Source organism: Callionymus lyra, chromosome 15 (assembly GCF_982586985.1).
Source record: "Callionymus lyra chromosome 15, fCalLyr1.hap1.1, whole genome shotgun sequence".
In the NCBI taxonomy this organism is placed as follows: Eukaryota; Metazoa; Chordata; class Actinopteri; order Syngnathiformes; family Callionymidae; genus Callionymus; species Callionymus lyra.
The window spans coordinates 6,665,193-6,684,708 of NC_141832.1; the positions used below are offsets into that span (position 1 = coordinate 6,665,193).

A 19,516-nucleotide genomic window follows, 5' to 3' on the forward strand; every position below is an offset into this window, starting at 1 on the left:
CTTAAGCGATGGAGCAGCCCATCTTTTAACATCAGTTTGCCCATCTCTTTCCTGAATTGCGACCTTTCTGGACTAGATTCTTTTACCTCAGGCCAGTTGCCTCGTTCCACAGCGTGGATGACAGATCTGATGACTCCATCTTCTTGCTGAGCTTTAATGAGCTCCTGCCTTGACAACTGCGCAGGTGAAGTGAAACACAACTGGGTTGGATATGCATATGCATCTGGCACACACTCAGGCGAGGCTCCCAACTGGTCTACATACCTTGAGGGGGTGTTTGCAGAACCAGGGATGCAGATACGTTTGCAGATGGACCTAACACCAGCTGGTGATATGGTCTCCCAATCCTCTGAACTCTCCTCAGGCATGTTTCTTGAGAGCAGATCGGCATCAGTGTTGTGTCTGCCAGGTCGATACTGAAGGTCAAAGTCATAAGTTGATAGAGCAGATAGCCATCGGTGCCCCACAGCACTGAGTTTTGCCGTTGACAGCAAGTACGTCAGAGGGTTGTTATCGGTGCGCACTGTAAACCGCACTCCATACAGATAGTCATGGAACTTATCTACCACCGCCCACTTGAGGGACAGGAACTCCAACTGGTGTATTGGATAATTATGTTCCGACATCCTCAGCTTCCGGCTGGCGAACGCAACGGGCCTCAGTCCTTCTGGGTGTTCCTGATACAGGACTGCGCCTAGGCCTCTCAGGCTTGCGTCCACATGTAGGACGTAGGGCTTGTGCGGGTCAGCAAAGGCCAGTACAGGGGCGTGGGTCAGGCAGTGGATAACATGGTGGAAGGCCTCTGTGCAGGACTGATCCCATCTGTCACCAAAGGCCTCAGAGTCCTTGAAGTAGGTTTTGCCCTTCTCCCTTTCACGTTTCTTTCCCATCTGGGTTGGGGCGTATCCTTTCGTCAGTTCCGACAATGGCCTGACAATGGCGGCATAATTGGCTATGAACCGCCGATAGTAGCCACAGAACCCAAGGAAGGACTGAAGTGTCTTGAGATTGGTAGGCTGGGGCCAGCGAGTGACGGCCTCTATCTTTGAGGGATCCGGTGAAACTCCATTGGCTGACACCACATGTCCGAGGTATTTTACCTCTGGCAGGCAAAACTGACATTTGTCCAGTGACAGTTTTAAGCCCACTTCAGCCAGGCGGTCTAGCACTTTAAGAAGTCTCTTCTCGTGCTCCTCCAAGGTTCTGCCAAACACAATGAGGTCATCCAAATAGACCAGCACTTCCAACAGGTTCATGTCCCCCACAGCCTTCTCCATTAGTCGCTGGAAAGTAGCTGGGGCTCCGGTTATCCCCTGTGGCATTCGCTCGAACTGGAAAAACCCCAGGGGACAGATGAAAGCGGTCTTTTCTTTGTCCTCCTCAGCCATAGGAATGTGATAGTATCCGCTTCGCAAATCCAGAACAGAGAACCACTTGCTTCCAGTCATTGAGTCCAACACTTCGTCAATGCAGGGCGTAGTGTACTGATCGGGGATGGTTCTACTGTTTAGTAAGCGGTAATCTATGCACATCCTCACGGCTCCATTCTTTTTCCGGACAATCACTATGGGGGATGCATACCGACTACGTCACTCTCGAATGATCCCTGCTTGCAACAGCTCCTGCAGGTGCTTTCTGACGTCCTCCACGTCAGCCGGGGCTAGGCGCCGAGAGCGCTCTCGGAACGGCCGGGGGTCAGACAGTCGGATCCTGTGCTCCACTCCCTGGGCCAATCCCACATCCCATTCATGCAGAGAAAACACCCTTGCTCTTGCAGCTAGTGTTTGGCGAAGCCTCTCTTTATACGCCTCCGAGACAGGTGAGTCTCCAAAGTTCACCATTCTGGCATCAAACTTTGTTGCAGCTGTATTGGAGTCTGAGAGAGCAGTGACCGCATCAGTCAGGTACATATGTCCGATAACAGTTCCTACTGGTAGAATTGTCTCAGTCAACGACTCGTTTTGGACATGGACTCGGAAGTGGTGGACGTTCACTTCTTCACTGCGTACCACCATAGGTTGAAGTAGCACGCCAGCTGGCAGTGGAGTAACAGGAGAAGAGTTGATCATCAAAACTTCGTTCTTGACATCCCGTTGGTACTTAACATGGCAGACTGCGTTACAGTCACCCCCAGGGGCCAGAGTCAGAGGGCCAGGGCCTGGCCATATCACACAGCCAATATCCTCCTCTTCCTCCAATGCTGTGGTAGAGTTGTTGAATGCTGGCTTGTACTCATTCCGAGCCACTCTTGTGCCCAGTGTTTGGGTGATGTCAATGCCTTTCATCTTACTTTGCTGTATCATGTGTCGGATGTGACTGGCGTTGGTCCCTACAATGACTGGAGTCTGGTCAGCAGTTCGAGGCTGGGGACAGATAAGTGCAAGGACGGCCACTGTCTGGTCGGCACCTGCAACCTGCGCTGGATACTTGATGTGGACCACCACATAACGACGGTAGGGGTAACTTATCTCCGACTCACTCAGCCCCCACAGGGCTAAACCAGACACTGGATGTATTGGGACATTAGGCAGATAAGTTTGATACCATGATTCAAAAATAATGGTGACCTTAGATCCACTGTCAAATAAGGCATTACAGCTAATTCCATTCACTGTCACAGGAACAATACTGGGGGGGCCCACCAAGCGGTCAGGAATGCCCGCCGGTGCGGTTGCGGTAACTGCACTTCTCTTTACTCCACAGTGACTGGTGGTTGCCTCGCCTAACTGTTGCTTGTCTTTCGTCAGTTTCAATGCCTGAATTAGTTTCTTGATGACCTTGGATGGATTCTCCGGGTTTCGGCACTTGGTGGCGAAATGGCCGTTCTCACCACAACGATAACAGAAAGTATCCGACCTGGTTGATGCTCCCTTTGGGCCGCTGGAGACAGGTTTAGAGGCTTCTAACGCAGACACAGACACTACGGCTTCTTGCTCAGACATCCGGTGGCTAGTCTTGTGTTTGAGTCTCCTTACTTGTTTCCTTAAGGCAGTCAGCTCAGCATCGTGCTGGATCTCTGGGCCAGGGGCATTACTTGCTCCAGCCTCCCAGCAAACAGGTTTCACTGGTGTAGGTCCGGCTACTGCTGCTGCCACCAGCAATTTCAGTTCCTTCAGCTCGGCTCTCAATGTTTGGATTTCAGCTTGTCGGGCGTCCACCTCTGGATTAGCATACACCTGATGTGCCGATGCACTTAGCTTCCTCCGTGAAGCTTCGTACTCCTCTTCAGCATGAATCTCTGATAACAGCTGTAGAAAGGTTGGAGGGGTAACTCTTCGCTCTCTCAGTCTCAGCTGGATCAGCATGAGATCTGAGCCAGAAGCACCTCTCAGCAGTTGTTCGAGTCGGGCTCTATCCATGCTTGTAGTAGGGAGTCCACCTCTTGCAACCACTTTAGAGCGCGACCGCTCCAGATGCCTGAGGAAGTCCGATAGTTTCTCTCCTTTGAGCTGTTGCATTAATCTGAAAGCAAAGTGAAGATCATCACCAGACTCTGCACTTCCGAATGCACTTTCCAGCGCTTGCAGACACTCTTTTGGGCTGGCGTCCGGATTGGTGTGCCTTACTGCCTTCACAATTTCTAATGCAGGCCCCTTTAAGCTCCCAATAAGCCGGCGTCTCTTTTCCCGCTCAGAACATTCAGTCTCATCCACCAGGAGCCAAGCCTGTTCCAACCAATATTCAAATGGTTCCTCACCGGGTGGAGTTGGTAAGGCCCCTGAGAAGGTGCGCAGTCGTGCGTAGCTTCCTCCGTCAGCTGGTTTAGCCGTTTTCTCCAGCAGGTTGCCAACAGCACGCAGAATTGATTCAGTGGAGCTTGTAGGCGGTGGTGCACTTGGAAAGAAAGATCTGAGGTCCTCCATCGTTTTCCCCTCAGCCTGCAGCAACCCTTTAAGTTTCAAATTAAAGTCCTCCGCAGCTGCTGGTGGGACCTCTCCAATGACGATGATAGGCCATGCCTCTCCACCATCGATTGTCCTAACCTCAGGAGGAACACTCTCTTCCTTTACCACTTCCTTGCATTCACATAGAAGCGTCAGCCTGTTCAGCTTCATGTTGAAGATCCTCCCACGGACACGGACACGTCCGAAAAACTTTATAGTTTCCAGAGTTTCTTCTACACTACTTATGTCCACATCTTCTGGAACGATGGCCATAAGGGCATGTTTCTCATCCAACCCCTCGCCACGGCACCAGCTAATCAGTTCTGATATTAAAGCTGCCTTATCCATTGTATCTTATTTAATTTTAACACTATTGAAAAAAGTAACGATTTGCTTGCGTGTGCTTTTTAGCTTTTAACTTTAAATTATGATTATATTTTATCAATTAATCTATCAATTATTATTATTTAAGCAACTCAAGAGAAACATCCCAGCAGTGCCTCCATTTTATGTAGCGCTTTATGTAGGGGAGGGCTTCCGGGTCCGTTAACGTAATTACTATATATAAATCCCCTTGAACCACTATAGGCAAATAATAATAAACACACACCACGCAAGGTTTAAATTCAAAACTTAGTTTTTAGTCAATAATAATAATAACAATTTGCAAATACACACATAAACCGGGATTAAAAAAAAAGAACAAACTCAAATTCCCTAACAACCCGTATGTACATTTACAATTTAAACAATCAAGGGCCCACACTCACACACTCACACACTCACACACACACACGCGCACACGGCCGGCTCTTTAAAGGTCCAGGGCGTCGCGGGTCTGAAGTGTGGGGGGGCTCCGTAATCCAAACGAAAGTGTCCCTCCTTCCAGCGGAGTGGTATCAATATACAAAAAAACAGTACCTTTCAGCGTAGGTCTGGGCGGGGGTTCGTCGGGGGGGCGCTCCAGCACCCGCCGCGCTTTCCGCAGGTGCGCTCCCGGACTGGTCGTTGACGGCCACCGCTCGGGTTCAACTGTGTGAGCGAACCCTCGTCCTCCGTCGGCTCACGTGTGGTGAGCTGACGATCTTTTGGAACTCCGCGTAACCTCTCCGGACTTCGTTTGGAAGTCCACGGCGCAAGTAACGGCCGCCCAGATTGTCGGGTTGACAATTCACGTTCGCCAACTTGTCCGTTCAGTTTCACTGTATTTCCCCTCTTGTCCACAGCCGCCCGACACACATCCACTCCAAAACCCTACCACCGGTATTCTGCCCGTGTTCCCTCGGCAGGGGCGGGCCTATAATCTGCGCCACCTGCGCGCACCGGTGCGCCATCAATTATTCTATTAACAAAAATCCACTCCCCACAAAAGTCGCAATATATGAATAAATATAACACATTCCAATAACACATTTTAACTCACAATTTGTACTTAAATGATCACAGTTAAAACATTATATTGATATATTCATTTTACTAATTATATTACTATTTAATGTTACATATTATATTGTATATATATATATATATATATATATATTATTTATTTACTTTGACTGGGTTACACCAGTATCAACTCTGGTGTCATTAAACATCAACTAGTATCAACTCTGGTGTCATTAAACATCAACTAGTATCAACTCTGGTGTCATTAAACATCAACTAGTGTCAACTCTGGTGTCATTAAACATCAACTAGCATCAACTCTGGTGTCATTAAACATCAACTAGTATCAACTCTGGTGTCATTAAACATCATCTAGTATCAACTCTGGTGTCATTAAACATCAACTAGTGTCAACTCTGGTGTCATTAAACATAAACTAGTATCAACTCTGGTGTCATTAAACATCATCTAGTATCAACTCTGGTGTCATTAAACATCAACTAGTATCAACTCTGGTGTCACTAAACATCAACTAGTATCAACTCTGGTGTCATTAAACATCAACTAGTATCGACTCTGGTGTCATTAAACATCAACTAGTATCAACTCTGGTGTCATTAAACATCAACTAGTATCAACTCTGGTGTCATTAAACTTCAACTAGTATCAACTCTGGTGTCATTAAACTTCAACTAGTATCAACTCTGGTGTCATTAAACATCAACTAGTATCAACTCTGGTGTCATTAAACATCAACTAGTATCAACTCTGGTGTCATGTAGTGAATTTTCTTCAAGACGCAGTAACTTCTCATCATGACCATGTTATTACTTTATAAAGTTGCTCTGAAATCTGGACGAAGGAGAGGTTACGAGAGTCCATTATGAGGTAATTATGGCTTTACTCCTCCTCTAGCTGTGATCACGCTTTTTTTATACAACGAGTTCCTTGGAGGTGGAGACTATTGATGACGCACGGTGACAAACCTCCATGCTTGACCAATCACAGCAGAGTGTGTGTGTGTGTGTGTGTGTGTGTGTGTGTGTGTGTGTGTGTGTGTGTGTGTGTGTGTGTGTGTGTGTGTGTGTGTGTTTCCAACAATCAGACAAACTCTTGAGATGCTTTTCATTTTATTGAGGATCTATGTGAGTCTCTCCCGAGCGTCCTGGCTCAGCTCAGCAGCGTCAGGTCCACGGGGAAGTGGTCGCTCACCGCCAGCGCCTGAGACACAGAACACGTGACTCACTCACGGCGACCAGAACCGGACGCTCCGAACTTTACCAGCTCCAGGCTCAGGTTCAGGTCCGACATGAAGTCGTAGACGCCGGCGCTGCCCGGCTGGACCCCGTCCATCATGTCCCCCGAGACCACGATCCTGAGGAGAGCAGGTGGTGAACGAGTCCGGGTCGGGGTCACGTGACGCTCACCTGTCGTAGGTGCAGTGAGTCCTGGACACCGTCGTGTCCTCGTCGTCTCCGATCAACCAGTGGAAGCTTTTGTCGGTGAACAGTCGGATCTGCTGCCACTGAGGTCCAGAGACGTAGCTGCAGTCGGTGTTGAAGTCTCCGAGCAGAACCAGCTTCTGTGGAGCAGAACCAGCTTCTGTGGTCAGTTAGTGACGCGTTATTCAGTAACTTCATTAACTTCATTGACTTCATTAACTTCATTCACTTCATTCACTTCATTAACTTCATTCACTTCATTAACTTTATTCACTTCATTAACTTCATTCACTTCATTAACTTCATTCACTTCATTAACTTTATTAACTTTATTCACTTCATTAACTTCATTCACTTCATTAACTTCATTCACTTCAGTAACTTCATTCACTTCATTAACTTCATTCACTTCATTCACTTCATTAACTTCATTCACTTCATTAACTTCATTAACTTTATTCACTTCATTCACTTCATTCACTTCATTAACTTCATTCACTTCATTAACTTCATTAACTTTATTCACTTCATTAACTTCATTCACTTCATTAACTTCATTCACTTCATTAACTTCATTAACTTCATTAACTTCATTCACTTCATTAACTTCATTCACTTTAGTAACTTCATTAACTTCATTCACTTTAGTAACTTCATTCACTTCATTAACTTCATTAACTTTATTCACTTCATTAACTTCATTCACTTCATTAACTTCATTAACTTCATTAACTTTATTCACTTCATTAACTTCATTCACTTCATTAACTTCATTGACTTCATTGACTTCATTAACTTCATTCACTTCATTAACTTCATTAACTTCATTCACTTCATTCACTTTAGTAACTTCATTAACTTCATTCACTTTAGTAACTTCATTAACTTCATTCACTTTAGTAACTTCATTAACTTCATTCACTTCATTAACTTCATTCACTTCATTAACTTCATTCACTTTAGTAACTTCATTAACTTCATTAACTTCATTCACTTCATTAACTTCATTCACTTCATTAACTTCATTCACTTCATTAACTTCATTGACTTCATTAACTTCATTCACTTCATTAACTTCATTAACTTTATTCACTTCATTAACTTCATTCACTTCATTAACTTCATTAACTTCATTAACTTTATTAACTTCATTAACTTCATTCACTTCATTAACTTCATTAACTTCATTCACTTTAGTAACTTCATTAACTTCATTCACTTTAGTAACTTCATTCACTTCATTAACTTTATTAACTTCATTAACTTCATTCACTTCATTAACTTCATTAACTTCATTAACTTTATTCACTTCATTAACTTCATTCACTTCATTGACTTCATTAACTTCATTAACTTCATTCACTTTAGTAACTTCATTAACTTCATTCACTTTAGTAACTTCATTAACTTCATTAACTTCATTCACTTTAGTAACTTCATTCACTTCATTAACTTCATTCACTTCATTAACTTCATTCACTTTAGTAACTTCATTAACTTCATTCACTTCATTAACTTCATTCACTTTAGTAACTTAATTTACTTCATTAACTTTATTAACTTCATTCACTTCATTAACTTCATTCACTTTAGTAACTTCATTCACTTCATTGACTTCATTCACTTTAGTAACTTCATTCACTTTAGTAACTTCATTCACTTCATTGACTTCATTCACTTTAGTAACTTCATTCACTTCATTAACTTCATTCACTTCATTAACTTCATTCACTTTAGTAACTTCATTCACTTCATTAACTTCATTCACTTTAGTAACTTCATTCACTTCATTAACTTCATTCACTTCTCTCAACCAAACCTTTAATTCAATCATTTCTATGAAGAATTTATTTCCTTTTCATTATTTGAATAAAAACAAAATCAATATTTTCAAAATTAATTAAAAACTAATTTTCAACTCTAATTATTCAAAAATACATTTTCTAAATTCAACGCTTTTTACTTCCTAGTCTTTTGAATTCAATGTAAAAATGTAACGATTATGGTTCCACCAGACATTACTAAAAGAGCCCAGAGCTACTGGATCGATCAGTCACATGATCGTTTGCTCATCACATGATTGGCTGAAAGTTTGATCAGTAGCTCTGAGCTCTGTTGGTTGAGTCTGGAGACTCGTTTACACCAACATTTATATTGAATTAATATATAATTATTAAATAAAAAATGTATTTTGAACTTTTGGAACATTGAACTATATTCGTGAACAATATAAAAACATCTTTAAACCTAGAAATTATGGAATTAAATGATTCAAATTAAAGATAAATAAAAAACATTTTAACGAAATAGTTGATCCGAATATGAACTTTCACGATAAATCAAGATGTTTCTCAAACGTTTCTAGACCACATTGAACGTCTAGCTGGGGAATGTCTCGGGCGTCTAGCCGCTCACGTCGGTGTTCCAGCGAGCGCGCACGTGCGCGGCCACGTCGTAGAGCGCGTCCGTCTCCTGCAGCGCGAAGTCCGGCGACGTGTGCTGAGGGATGAGCACGAAGGTCGGCGTCGCTGCGACACAAACGTCAAACATCAGCATCAACACCTGCTGCTGGAGGGACTCGTACCCGAGGACTCGGAGGAGAACTGGACCACGAACGGTTCTCGGATGAAGGTGTCGTTGCCACAGGGCTCACAGCCGTCGTCGTAGGTGAAGCTGTCAATCACAGACACAGACTCTTCCCTGGAAAGACAAGTGACAGGTGTGTGAGTGACAGGTGTGTGAGTGACAGGTGTGTGAGTGACAGGTGTATGACAGGTGTGTGAGTGACAGGTGTGTGAGTGACAGGTGTGTGAGTGACAGGTGTATGACAGGTGTGTGAGTGACAGGTGTGTGAATGACAGGTGTGTGAGTGACAGGTGTGTGAGTGACAGGTGTGTGAGTGACAGGTGTGTGTTAGTGACAGGTGTGTAAGTGACAGGTGTGTGAGTGACAGGTGTGTGAGTGACAGGTGTGTGACAGGTGTGTGAGTGACAGGTGTGTGAGTGACAGGTGTGTGAATGACAGGTGTGTGTGAGTGACAGGTGTGTGAGTGACAGGTGTGTGACAGGTGTGTGAGTGACAGGTGTGTGACAGGTGTGTGAGTGACAGGTGTGTAAGTGACAGGTGTGTGAGTGAAAGGTGTGTGACAGGTGTGTGAGTGACAGGTGTGTGAGTGACAGGTGTGTGACAGGTGTGTGAGTGACAGGTGTGTGACAGGTGTGTGAGTGACAGGTGTGTGAGGGACAGGTGTGTGAATGACAGGTGTGTGTGAGTGACAGGTGTGTGAGTGACAGGTGTGTGACAGGTGTGTGAGTGACAGGTGTGTAAGTGACAGGTGTGTGAGTGACAGGTGTGTGAGTGACAGGTGTGTGTTAGTGACAGGTGTGTGAGTGACAGGTGTGTGACAGGTGTGTGAGTGACAGGTGTGTGACAGGTGTGTGAGTGACAGGTGTGTAAGTGACAGGTGTGTGAGTGACAGGTGTGTGAGTGACAGGTGTGTGTTAGTGACAGGTGTGTAAGTGACAGGTGTGTGAGTGACAGGTGTGTGAGTGACAGGTGTGTGACAGGTGTGTGAGTGACAGGTGTGTGAGTGACAGGTGTGTGAGTGACAGGTGTGTGACAGGTGTGTGAGTGACAGGTGTGTGACAGGTGTGTGAGTGACAGGTGTGTGAGGGACAGGTGTGTGAATGACAGGTGTGTGTGAGTGACAGGTGTGTGAGTGACAGGTGTGTGTGTGACAGGTGTGTGAGTGACAGGTGTGTGAGTGACAGGTGTGTGAGTGACAGGTGTGTGTGTGACAGGTGTGTGAGTGACAGGTGTGTGAGTGACAGGTGTGTGAGTGACAGGTGTACCTGTACAGGAAGAGGTATCGTTCTTTATAGGAACTGCGTCCCAGAGGTTCACTGACGATGTATTTGTACGTGAACTGAGAGTTTCTGTCGAGAAAATGTTTAAATTTTCGACTTGTCTTCAACAAAAGTCACTCACGTGTTCACGTGTTTCATCAGTTCAGTCGTCGCCGACAGATCTTTGTCCCGAACTTCTTGAATCAGAACGATGTCGTATCGATGAACGATCTGACGAGCAATAGTGATGATAGTTAATGATGGTTTAGTTAATGATGGTTTATTTAATGATGGTTTAGTTAATGATGTTTTAGTTAATGATGGTTTAGTTAAGGATGGTTTAGTTAATCTTGTTTTAGTTAATGATGGTTTAGTTAATGATGTTTTAGTTAATGATGGTTTAGTTAAGGTGGTTTAGTTAATGATGGTTTAGTTAATGATGGTTTAGTTAAGGATGGTTTAGTTAATCTTGTTTTAGTTAATGATGGTTTAGTTAATGATGGTTTAGTTAATGATGTTTTAGTTAATGATGGTTTGGTTAAGGATGGTTTAGTTAATCTTGTTTTAGTTAATGATGGTTTAGTTAAGGATGGTTTATTTAATGATGGTTTAGTAATGATGGTTTAGTTAAGGATGGTTTAGTTAATGATGGTTCAGTTAATGATGGTTTAGTTAAGGGTGGTTTATTTAATGATGGTTTAGTTAATGATGGTTTAGTAATGATGGTTTAGTTAAGGATGGTTTAGTTAATGATGGTTTAGTAATGATGGTTTAGTTAAGGATGGTTTATTTAATGATGGTTTAGTTAATGATGGTTTAGTAATGATGGTTTAGTTAAGGATGGTTTAGTTAATGATGGTTTAGTTAAGGATGGTTCAGTTAATGATGGTTTAGTTAATGATGGTTTAGTTAATGATGGTTTAGTTAAGGACAGTTTAGTTAAGGATGGTTTAGTTAATGATGGTTTAGTTAAGGATGGTTTATTTAAGGTGGTTTATTTAAGGATAGTTTAGTTAAGGATGGTTTAGTTAATGATGGTTTAGTTAAGGGTGGTTTAGTTAAGGATGGTTTAGTTAAGGATGGTTTAGTTAATGATGTTTTAGTTAAAGATAGTTTAGTTAAGGATGGTATAGTTAATGATGGTTTAGTTAAGGATGGTTTAGATAAGGATGGTTTAGTTAATGATGTTTTAGTTAAGGGTGGTTTAGTTAATGATGGTTTAGTTAAGGATGTTTAGTTAATGATGGTTTAGTTAAGGATAGTTTAGTTAACGATGGTTTAGTTAATGATGGTTTAGTTAAGGGTGGTTTAGTTGATGATGGTTTAGTTAAGGATAGTTTAGTTAAGGATGGTTTTGTTAATGATGTTTTAGTTAAGGTTGGTTTAGTTATTGATGTTTTAGTTAAGGATGGTTTAGTTAATGGTGGTTTAGTTAAGGAAGCAACATTTTTCAATTGAATAATAAAGAAACAAATCTTCCTCCATAAGTGAGTAACTCTTAACTTCATAGATTCAAATTAATCTTTTTCCATGAACTCTCTCCGTCAATGTTTGCTGTGAAGAAACTAAAGTATACATCGAGACCTTGATGTAAAAAACCTGACAAACTTGTTCCATGTTCTGTTGAAGAGAAAATGTATTTAAACATCAACTAGTATCGACTCTGGTGTCATTAAACATCAACTAGTATCAACTCTGGTGTCATTAAACATCAACTAGTATCAACTCTGGTGTCATTAAACATCAACTAGTATCAACTCTGGTGTCATTAAACATCAACTAGTATCAACTCTGGTGTCATTAAACATAAACTAGTATCAACTCTGGTGTCATTAAACATAAACTAGTATCAACTCTGGTGTCATTAAACATCCACTAGTATCAACTCTGGTGTCATTAAACATCAACTAGTATCAACTCTGGTGTCATTAAACATCAACTAGTATCAACTCTGGTGTCATTAAACATAAACTAGTATCAACTCTGGTGTCATTAAACATCAACTAGTATCAACTCTGGTGTCATTAAACATCAACTAGTATCAACTCTGGTGTCATTAAACATCACCTAGTATCAACTCTGGTGTCATTAAACATCAACTAGTATCAACTCTGGTGTCATTAAACATCATCTAGTATCAACTCTGGTGTCATTAAACATCAACTAGTATCAACTCTGGTGTCATTAAACATCAACTAGTATCAACTCTGGTGTCATTAAACATCAACTAGTATCAACTCTGGTGTCATTAAACATCAACTAGTGTCAACTCTGGTGTCATTAAACATCAACTAGTATCAACTCTGGTGTCATTAAACATCAACTAGTATCAACTCTGGTGTCATTAAACTTCAACTAGTATCAACTCTGGTGTCATTAAACATCAACTAGTATCAACTCTGGTGTCATGTAGTGAATTTTCTTCAAGACGCAGTAACTTCTCATCATGACCATGTTATTACTTTATAAAGTTGCTCTGAAATCTGGACGAAGGAGAGGTTACGAGAGTCAATTATGAGGTAATAATGGCTTTACTCCTCCTCTAGCTGTGATCACGCTTTTTTTATACAACGAGTTCCTTGGAGGTGGAGACTATTGATGACGCACGGTGACAAACCTCCATGCTTGACCAATCACAGCAGAGTGTGTGTGTGTGTGTGTGTGTGTGTGTGTGTGTGTGTGTGTGTGTGTGTGTGTGTGTGTGTGTGTGTGTGTGTGTGTGTGTGTGTGTGTGTGTGTGTGTGGGTGTGTGTTTCCAACAATCAGACAAACTCTTGAGATGCTTTTCATTTTAATGAGGATCTACGTGAGTCTCTCCTGAGCGTCCTGGCTCAGCTCAGCAGCGTCAGGTCCACGGGGAAGTGGTCGCTCACCGCCAGCGCCTGAGACACAGAACACGTGACTCACTCACGGCGACCAGAACCGGACGCTCCGAACTTTACCAGCTCTAGGCTCAGGTTCAGGTCCGACATGAAGTCGTAGACGCCGGCGCTGCCCGGCTGGACCCCGTCCATCATGTCCCCCGAGACCACGATCCTGAGGAGAGCAGGTGGTGAACGAGTCCGGGTCGGGGTCACGTGACGCTCACCTGTCGTAGGCGCAGTGAGTCCTGGACACCGTCGTGTCCTCGTCGTCTCCGATCAACCAGTGGAAGCTTTTGTCGGTGAACAGTCGGATCTGCTGCCACTGAGGTCCAGAGACGTAGCTGCAGTCGGTGTTGAAGTCTCCGAGCAGAACCAGCTTCTGTGGAGCAGAACCAGCTTCTGTGGTCAGTTAGTGACGCGTTATTCAGTAACTTCATTAACTTCATTGACTTCATTAACTTCATTCACTTCATTAACTTCATTAACTTCATTGACTTCATTAACTTCATTAACTTCATTAACTTCATTCACTTTAGTAACTTCATTAACTTCATTCACTTTAGTAACTTCATTCACTTCATTAACTTCATTAACTTTATTCACTTCATTAACTTCATTCACTTCATTAACTTCATTAACTTTATTCACTTCATTAACTTCATTCACTTCATTAACTTCATTGACTTCATTGACTTCATTAACTTTATTCGCTTCATTCACTTCATTAACTTCATTCACTTCATTAACTTCATTCACTTCATTCACTTCATTAACTTCATTCACTTTAGTAACTTCATTAACTTCATTCACTTTAGTAACTTCATTAACTTCATTAACTTCATTCACTTCATTAACTTCATTCACTTCATTAACTTCATTAACTTCATTCACTTTAGTAACTTCATTAACTTCATTCACTTTAGTAACTTCATTCACTTCATTAACTTCATTAACTTTATTCGCTTCATTCACTTCATTAACTTCATTCACTTCATTAACTTCATTCACTTCATTCACTTCATTAACTTCATTCACTTTAGTAACTTCATTAACTTCATTCACTTTAGTAACTTCATTAACTTCATTCACTTCATTAACTTCATTCACTTCATTAACTTCATTAACTTCATTCACTTTAGTAACTTCATTAACTTCATTCACTTTAGTAACTTCATTCACTTCATTAACTTCATTCACTTTAGTAACTTCATTAACTTTATTCACTTCATTAACTTCATTCACTTCATTAACTTCATTCACTTTAGTAACTTCATTCACTTCATTAACTTCATTCACTTCATTAACTTCATTAACTTCATTAACTTCATTCACTTTAGTAACTTCATTCACTTCATTAACTTCATTCACTTTAGTAACTTCATTAACTTCATTAACTTCATTAACTTTATTCACTTCATTAACTTCATTCACTTCATTCACTTTAGTAACTTCATTAACTTCATTAACTTCATTCACTTCATTAACTTCATTCACTTTAGTAACTTCATTCACTTCATCAACTTCATTCACTTTATTCACTTCATTAACTTCATTCACTTCATTAACTTCATTCACTTTAGTAACTTCATTAACTTCATTCACTTTAGTAACTTCATTCACTTCATTAACTTCATTAACTTCATTAACTTCATTCACTTTAGTAACTTCATTCACTTCATTAACTTCATTCACTTTAGTAACTTCATTAACTTCATTAACTTCATTCACTTTAGTAACTTCATTAACTTTATTCACTTCATTAACTTCATTCACTTCATTAACTTCATTCACTTTAGTAACTTCATTCACTTCATTAACTTCATTCACTTCATTAACTTCATTCACTTTAGTAACTTCATTAACTTCATTAACTTCATTAACTTTATTCACTTCATTAACTTCATTCACTTCATTCACTTTAGTAACTTCATTAACTTCATTAACTTCATTCACTTCATTAACTTCATTCACTTTAGTAACTTCATTCACTTCATCAACTTCATTCACTTTATTCACTTCATTAACTTCATTCACTTCATTAACTTCATTCACTTTAGTAACTTCATTCACTTCATTAACTTCATTCACTTCATTAACTTCATTCACTTCTCTCAACCAAACCTTTAATTCAATCATTTCTATGAAGAATTTATTTCATTTTCATTATTTGAATAAAAACAAAATCAATATTTTCAAAATTAATTAAAAACTAATTTTCAACTTTAATTATTCAAAAATACATTTTCTAAATTCAACGCTTTTTACTTCCTAGTCTTTTGAATTCAATGTAAAAATGTAACGATTATGGTTCCACCAGACATTACTAAAAGAGCCCAGAGCTACTGGATCGATCAGTCACATGATCGTTTGCTCATCACATGATTGGCTGAAAGTTTGATCAGTAGCTCTGAGCTCTGTTGGTTGAGTCTGGAGACTCGTTTACACCAACATTTATATTGAATTAATATATAATTATTAAATTAAAAAATGTATTTTGAACTTTTGGAACATTGAACTATATTCGTGAACAATATAAAAACATATTTAAACCTAGAAATTATGGAATTAAATGATTCAAATTAAAGATAAATAAAAAACATTTTAACGAAATAGTTGATCCGAATATGAACTTTCACGATAAATCAAGATGTTTCTCAAACGTTTCTAGACCACATTGAACGTCTAGCTGGGGAATGTCTCGGGCGTCTAGCCGCTCACGTCGGTGTTCCAGCGAGCGCGCACGTGCGCGGCCACGTCGTAGAGCGCGTCCGTCTCCTGCAGCGCGAAGTCCGGCGACGTGTGCTGAGGGATGAGCACGAAGGTCGGCGTCGCTGCGACACAAACGTCAAACATCAGCATCAACACCTGCTGCTGGAGGGACTCGTACCCGAGGACTCGGAGGAGAACTGGACCACGAACGGTTCTCGGATGAAGGTGTCGTTGCCACAGGGCTCACAGCCGTCGTCGTAGGTGAAGCTGTCAATCACAGACACAGACTCTTCCCTGGAAAGACAAGTGACAGGTGTGTGAGTGACAGGTGTGTGAGTGACAGGTGTGTGAGTGATAGGTGTGTGAGTGACAGGTGTGTGAGTGACAGGTGTGTGAGTGACAGGTGTGTGAGTGACAGGTGTATGACAGGTGTGTGAGTGACAGGTGTGTGAATGACAGGTGTGTGAGTGACAGGTGTATGACAGGTGTGTGAGTGACAGGTGTGTGAGTGACAGTTGTGTGAGTGATAGGTGTGTGAGTGACAGGTGTGTGAGTGACAGGTGTGTGAGTGACAGTTGTGTGAGTGATAGGTGTGTGAGTGACAGGTGTGTGAGTGACAGGTGTGTGACAGGTGTGTGAGTGACAGGTGTGTGTGTGACAGGTGTGTGTGTGACAGGTGTGTGAGTGACAGGTGTGTGAGTGACAGGTGTGTGACAGGTGTGTGAGTGACAGGTGTGTAAGTGACAGGTGTGTGAGTGACAGGTGTGTGAGTGACAGGTGTGTGAGTGACAGGTGTGTGAGTGACAGGTGTGTGAGTGAAAGGTGTGTGAGTGACAGGTGTGTGACAGGTGTGTGAGTGACAGGTGTGTGAGTGACAGGTGTGTGACAGGTGTGTGAGTGACAGGTGTGTGTGAGTGACAGGTGTGTGAGTGACAGGTGTGTGAGTGACAGGTGTGTGAGTGACAGGTGTGTGTGTGACAGGTGTGTGAGTGACAGGAGTGTGAGTGACAGGTGTGTGAGTGACAGGTGTGTGAGTGACAGGTGTGTGTGTGACAGGTGTGTGAGTGACAGGTGTGTGAGTGACAGGTGTGTGAGTGACAGGTGTGTAAGTGACAGGTGTGTGAGTGACAGGTGTGTGAGTGACAGGTGTGTGAGTGACAGGTGTACCTGTACAGGAAGAGGTATCGTTCTTTATAGGAACTGCGTCCCAGAGGTTCACTGACGATGTATTTGTACGTGAACTGAGAGTTTCTGTCGAGAAAATGTTTAAATTTTCGACTTGTCTTCAACAAAAGTCACTCACGTGTTCACGTGTTTCATCAGTTCAGTCGTCGCCGACAGATCTTTGTCCCGAACTTCTTGAATCAGAACGATGTCGTATCGATGAACGATCTGACGAGCAATAGTGATGGTTTAGTTAATGATGGTTTAGTTAATGATGGTTTAGTTAATGATGTTTTAGTTAATGATGGTTTAGTTAATGATGGTTTATTTAATGATGGTTTAGTTAATGATGGTTTGGTTAATGATGGTTTAGTTAATGATGGTTTAGTTAATGATGGTTTAGTTAATGATGGTTTATGTAATGATGGTTTAGTTAATGATGGTTTAGTTAAGGATGGTTTAGTTAAGGATGGTTTAGTTAATCTTGTTTTAGTTAATGATGGTTTAGTTAATGATGGTTTGGTTAATGATGGTTTAGTTAATGATGGTTTAGTTAATGATGGTTTATGTAATGATGGTTTAGTTAATGATGGTTTAGTTAATGATGGTTTAGTTAAGGATGGTTTAGTTAATCTTGTTTTAGTTAATGATGGTTTAGTTAATGATGTTTTAGTTGATGATGGTATAGTTAAGGATGGTTTAGTTAATCTTGTTTTAGTTAATGATGGTTTAGTTAATGATGGTTTAGTTAATGATGGTTTAGTTAAGGATGGTTTAGTTAATCTTGTTTTAGTTAATGATGGTTTAGTTAATGATGGTTTAGTTAAGGATGGTTTAGTTAATCTTGTTTTAGTTAATGATGGTTTAGTTAATGATGTTTTAGTTAATGATGGTTTAGTTAAGGTGGTTTAGTTAATGATGGTTTAGTTAAGGATGGTTTAGTTAATCTTGTTTTAGTTAATGATGGTTTAGTTAATGATGGTTTAGTTAATGATGTTTTAGTTAATGATGGTTTTGTTAAGGATGGTTTAGTTAATCTTGTTTTAGTTAATGATGGTTTAGTTAAGGATGGTTTATTTAATGATGGTTTAGTAATGATGGTTTAGTTAAGGATGGTTTAGTTAATGATGGTTCAGTTAATGATGGTTTAGTTAAGGATGGTTTATTTAATGATGGTTTAGTTAATGATGGTTTAGTAATGATGGTTTAGTTAAGGATGGTTTAGTTAATGATGGTTTAGTAATGATGGTTTAGTTAAGGATGGTTTAGTTAATGATGGTTTAGTTAAGGATGGTTCAGTTAATGATGGTTAAGTTAATGATGGTTTAGTTAATGATAGTTTAGTTAAGGACAGTTTAGTTAAGGATGGTTTAGTTAATGATGGTTTAGTTAAGGATGGTTTAGTTAATGATGGTTTAGTTAAGGATGGTTCAGTTAATGATGGTTAAGTTAATGATGGTTTAGTTAATGATGGTTTAGTTAAGGACAGTTTAGTTAAGGATGGTTTAGTTAATGATGGTTTAGTTAAGGATGGTTTATTTAAGGTGGTTTATTTAAGGATAGTTTAGTTAAGGATGGTTTAGTTAAGGATGGTTTAGTTAATGATGTTTTAGTTAAAGATAGTTTAGTTAAGGATGGTATAGTTAATGATGGTTTAGTTAAGGATGGTTTAGATAAGGATGGTTTAGTTAATGATGTTTTAGTTAAGGGTGGTTTAGTTAATGATGGTTTAGTTAAGGATGTTTAGTTAATGATGGTTTAGTTAAGGATAGTTTAGTTAACGATGGTTTAGTTAATGATGGTTTAGTTAAGGGTGGTTTAGTTGATGATGGTTTAGTTAAGGATAGTTTAGTTAAGGATGGTTTTGTTAATGATGTTTTAGTTAAGGTTGGTTTAGTTATTGATGTTTTAGTTAAGGATGGTTTAGTTAATGGTGGTTTAGTTAAGGAAGCAACATTTTTCAATTGAATAATAAAGAAACAAATCTTCCTCCATAAGTGAGTAACTCTTAACTTCATAGATTCAAATGAATCTTTTTCCATGAACTCTCTCCGTCAATGTTTGCTGTGAAGAAACTAAAGTATACATCGAGACCTTGATGTAAAAAACCTGACAAACTTGTTCCATGTTCTGTTGAAGAGAAAATGTATTTAAACATCAACTAGTATCAACTCTGGTGTCATTAAACATCAACTAGTATCAACTCTGGTGTCATTAAACAT

General features: G+C 40.5%; 2 protein-coding genes across 2 annotated transcripts in view; both read right to left on the reverse strand.

Moving 5' to 3' along the window:
- Window positions 1-6,383: 6,383 nt before the first annotated feature.
- LOC148064683 (deoxyribonuclease-1-like) lies at window positions 6,384-11,405 on the reverse strand. Its single transcript, XM_087808781.1, has 7 exons — window positions 10,700-11,405; window positions 10,564-10,647; window positions 9,297-9,412; window positions 9,128-9,240; window positions 6,698-6,852; window positions 6,552-6,645; window positions 6,384-6,491 (listed from the first exon to the last, which is right to left on the reverse strand). The coding sequence occupies exons 1-7, from the start codon at window positions 10,714-10,716 to the stop codon at window positions 6,441-6,443; spliced, it is 630 nt and encodes a 209-aa protein (XP_087664907.1). The 5' UTR covers window positions 10,717-11,405; the 3' UTR covers window positions 6,384-6,440.
- A 1,926-nt stretch (window positions 11,406-13,331) lies between these two features.
- The window catches only part of LOC148064684 (deoxyribonuclease-1-like), an 8,052-nt gene continuing 1,867 nt past the window's right edge, over window positions 13,332-19,516 (reverse strand). Inside the window, exons 2-8 of the mRNA XM_087808780.1 lie at window positions 17,434-17,522; window positions 17,298-17,381; window positions 16,309-16,424; window positions 16,140-16,252; window positions 13,646-13,800; window positions 13,500-13,593; window positions 13,332-13,439 (exon numbers count right to left, since the gene is read on the reverse strand). Of these exons, the coding sequence (XP_087664906.1) occupies window positions 13,389-13,439; window positions 13,500-13,593; window positions 13,646-13,800; window positions 16,140-16,252; window positions 16,309-16,424; window positions 17,298-17,381; window positions 17,434-17,522 (702 nt within the window). The 3' untranslated portion in view covers window positions 13,332-13,388. The remainder of the gene's footprint in view (window positions 13,440-13,499; window positions 13,594-13,645; window positions 13,801-16,139; window positions 16,253-16,308; window positions 16,425-17,297; window positions 17,382-17,433; window positions 17,523-19,516) is intronic.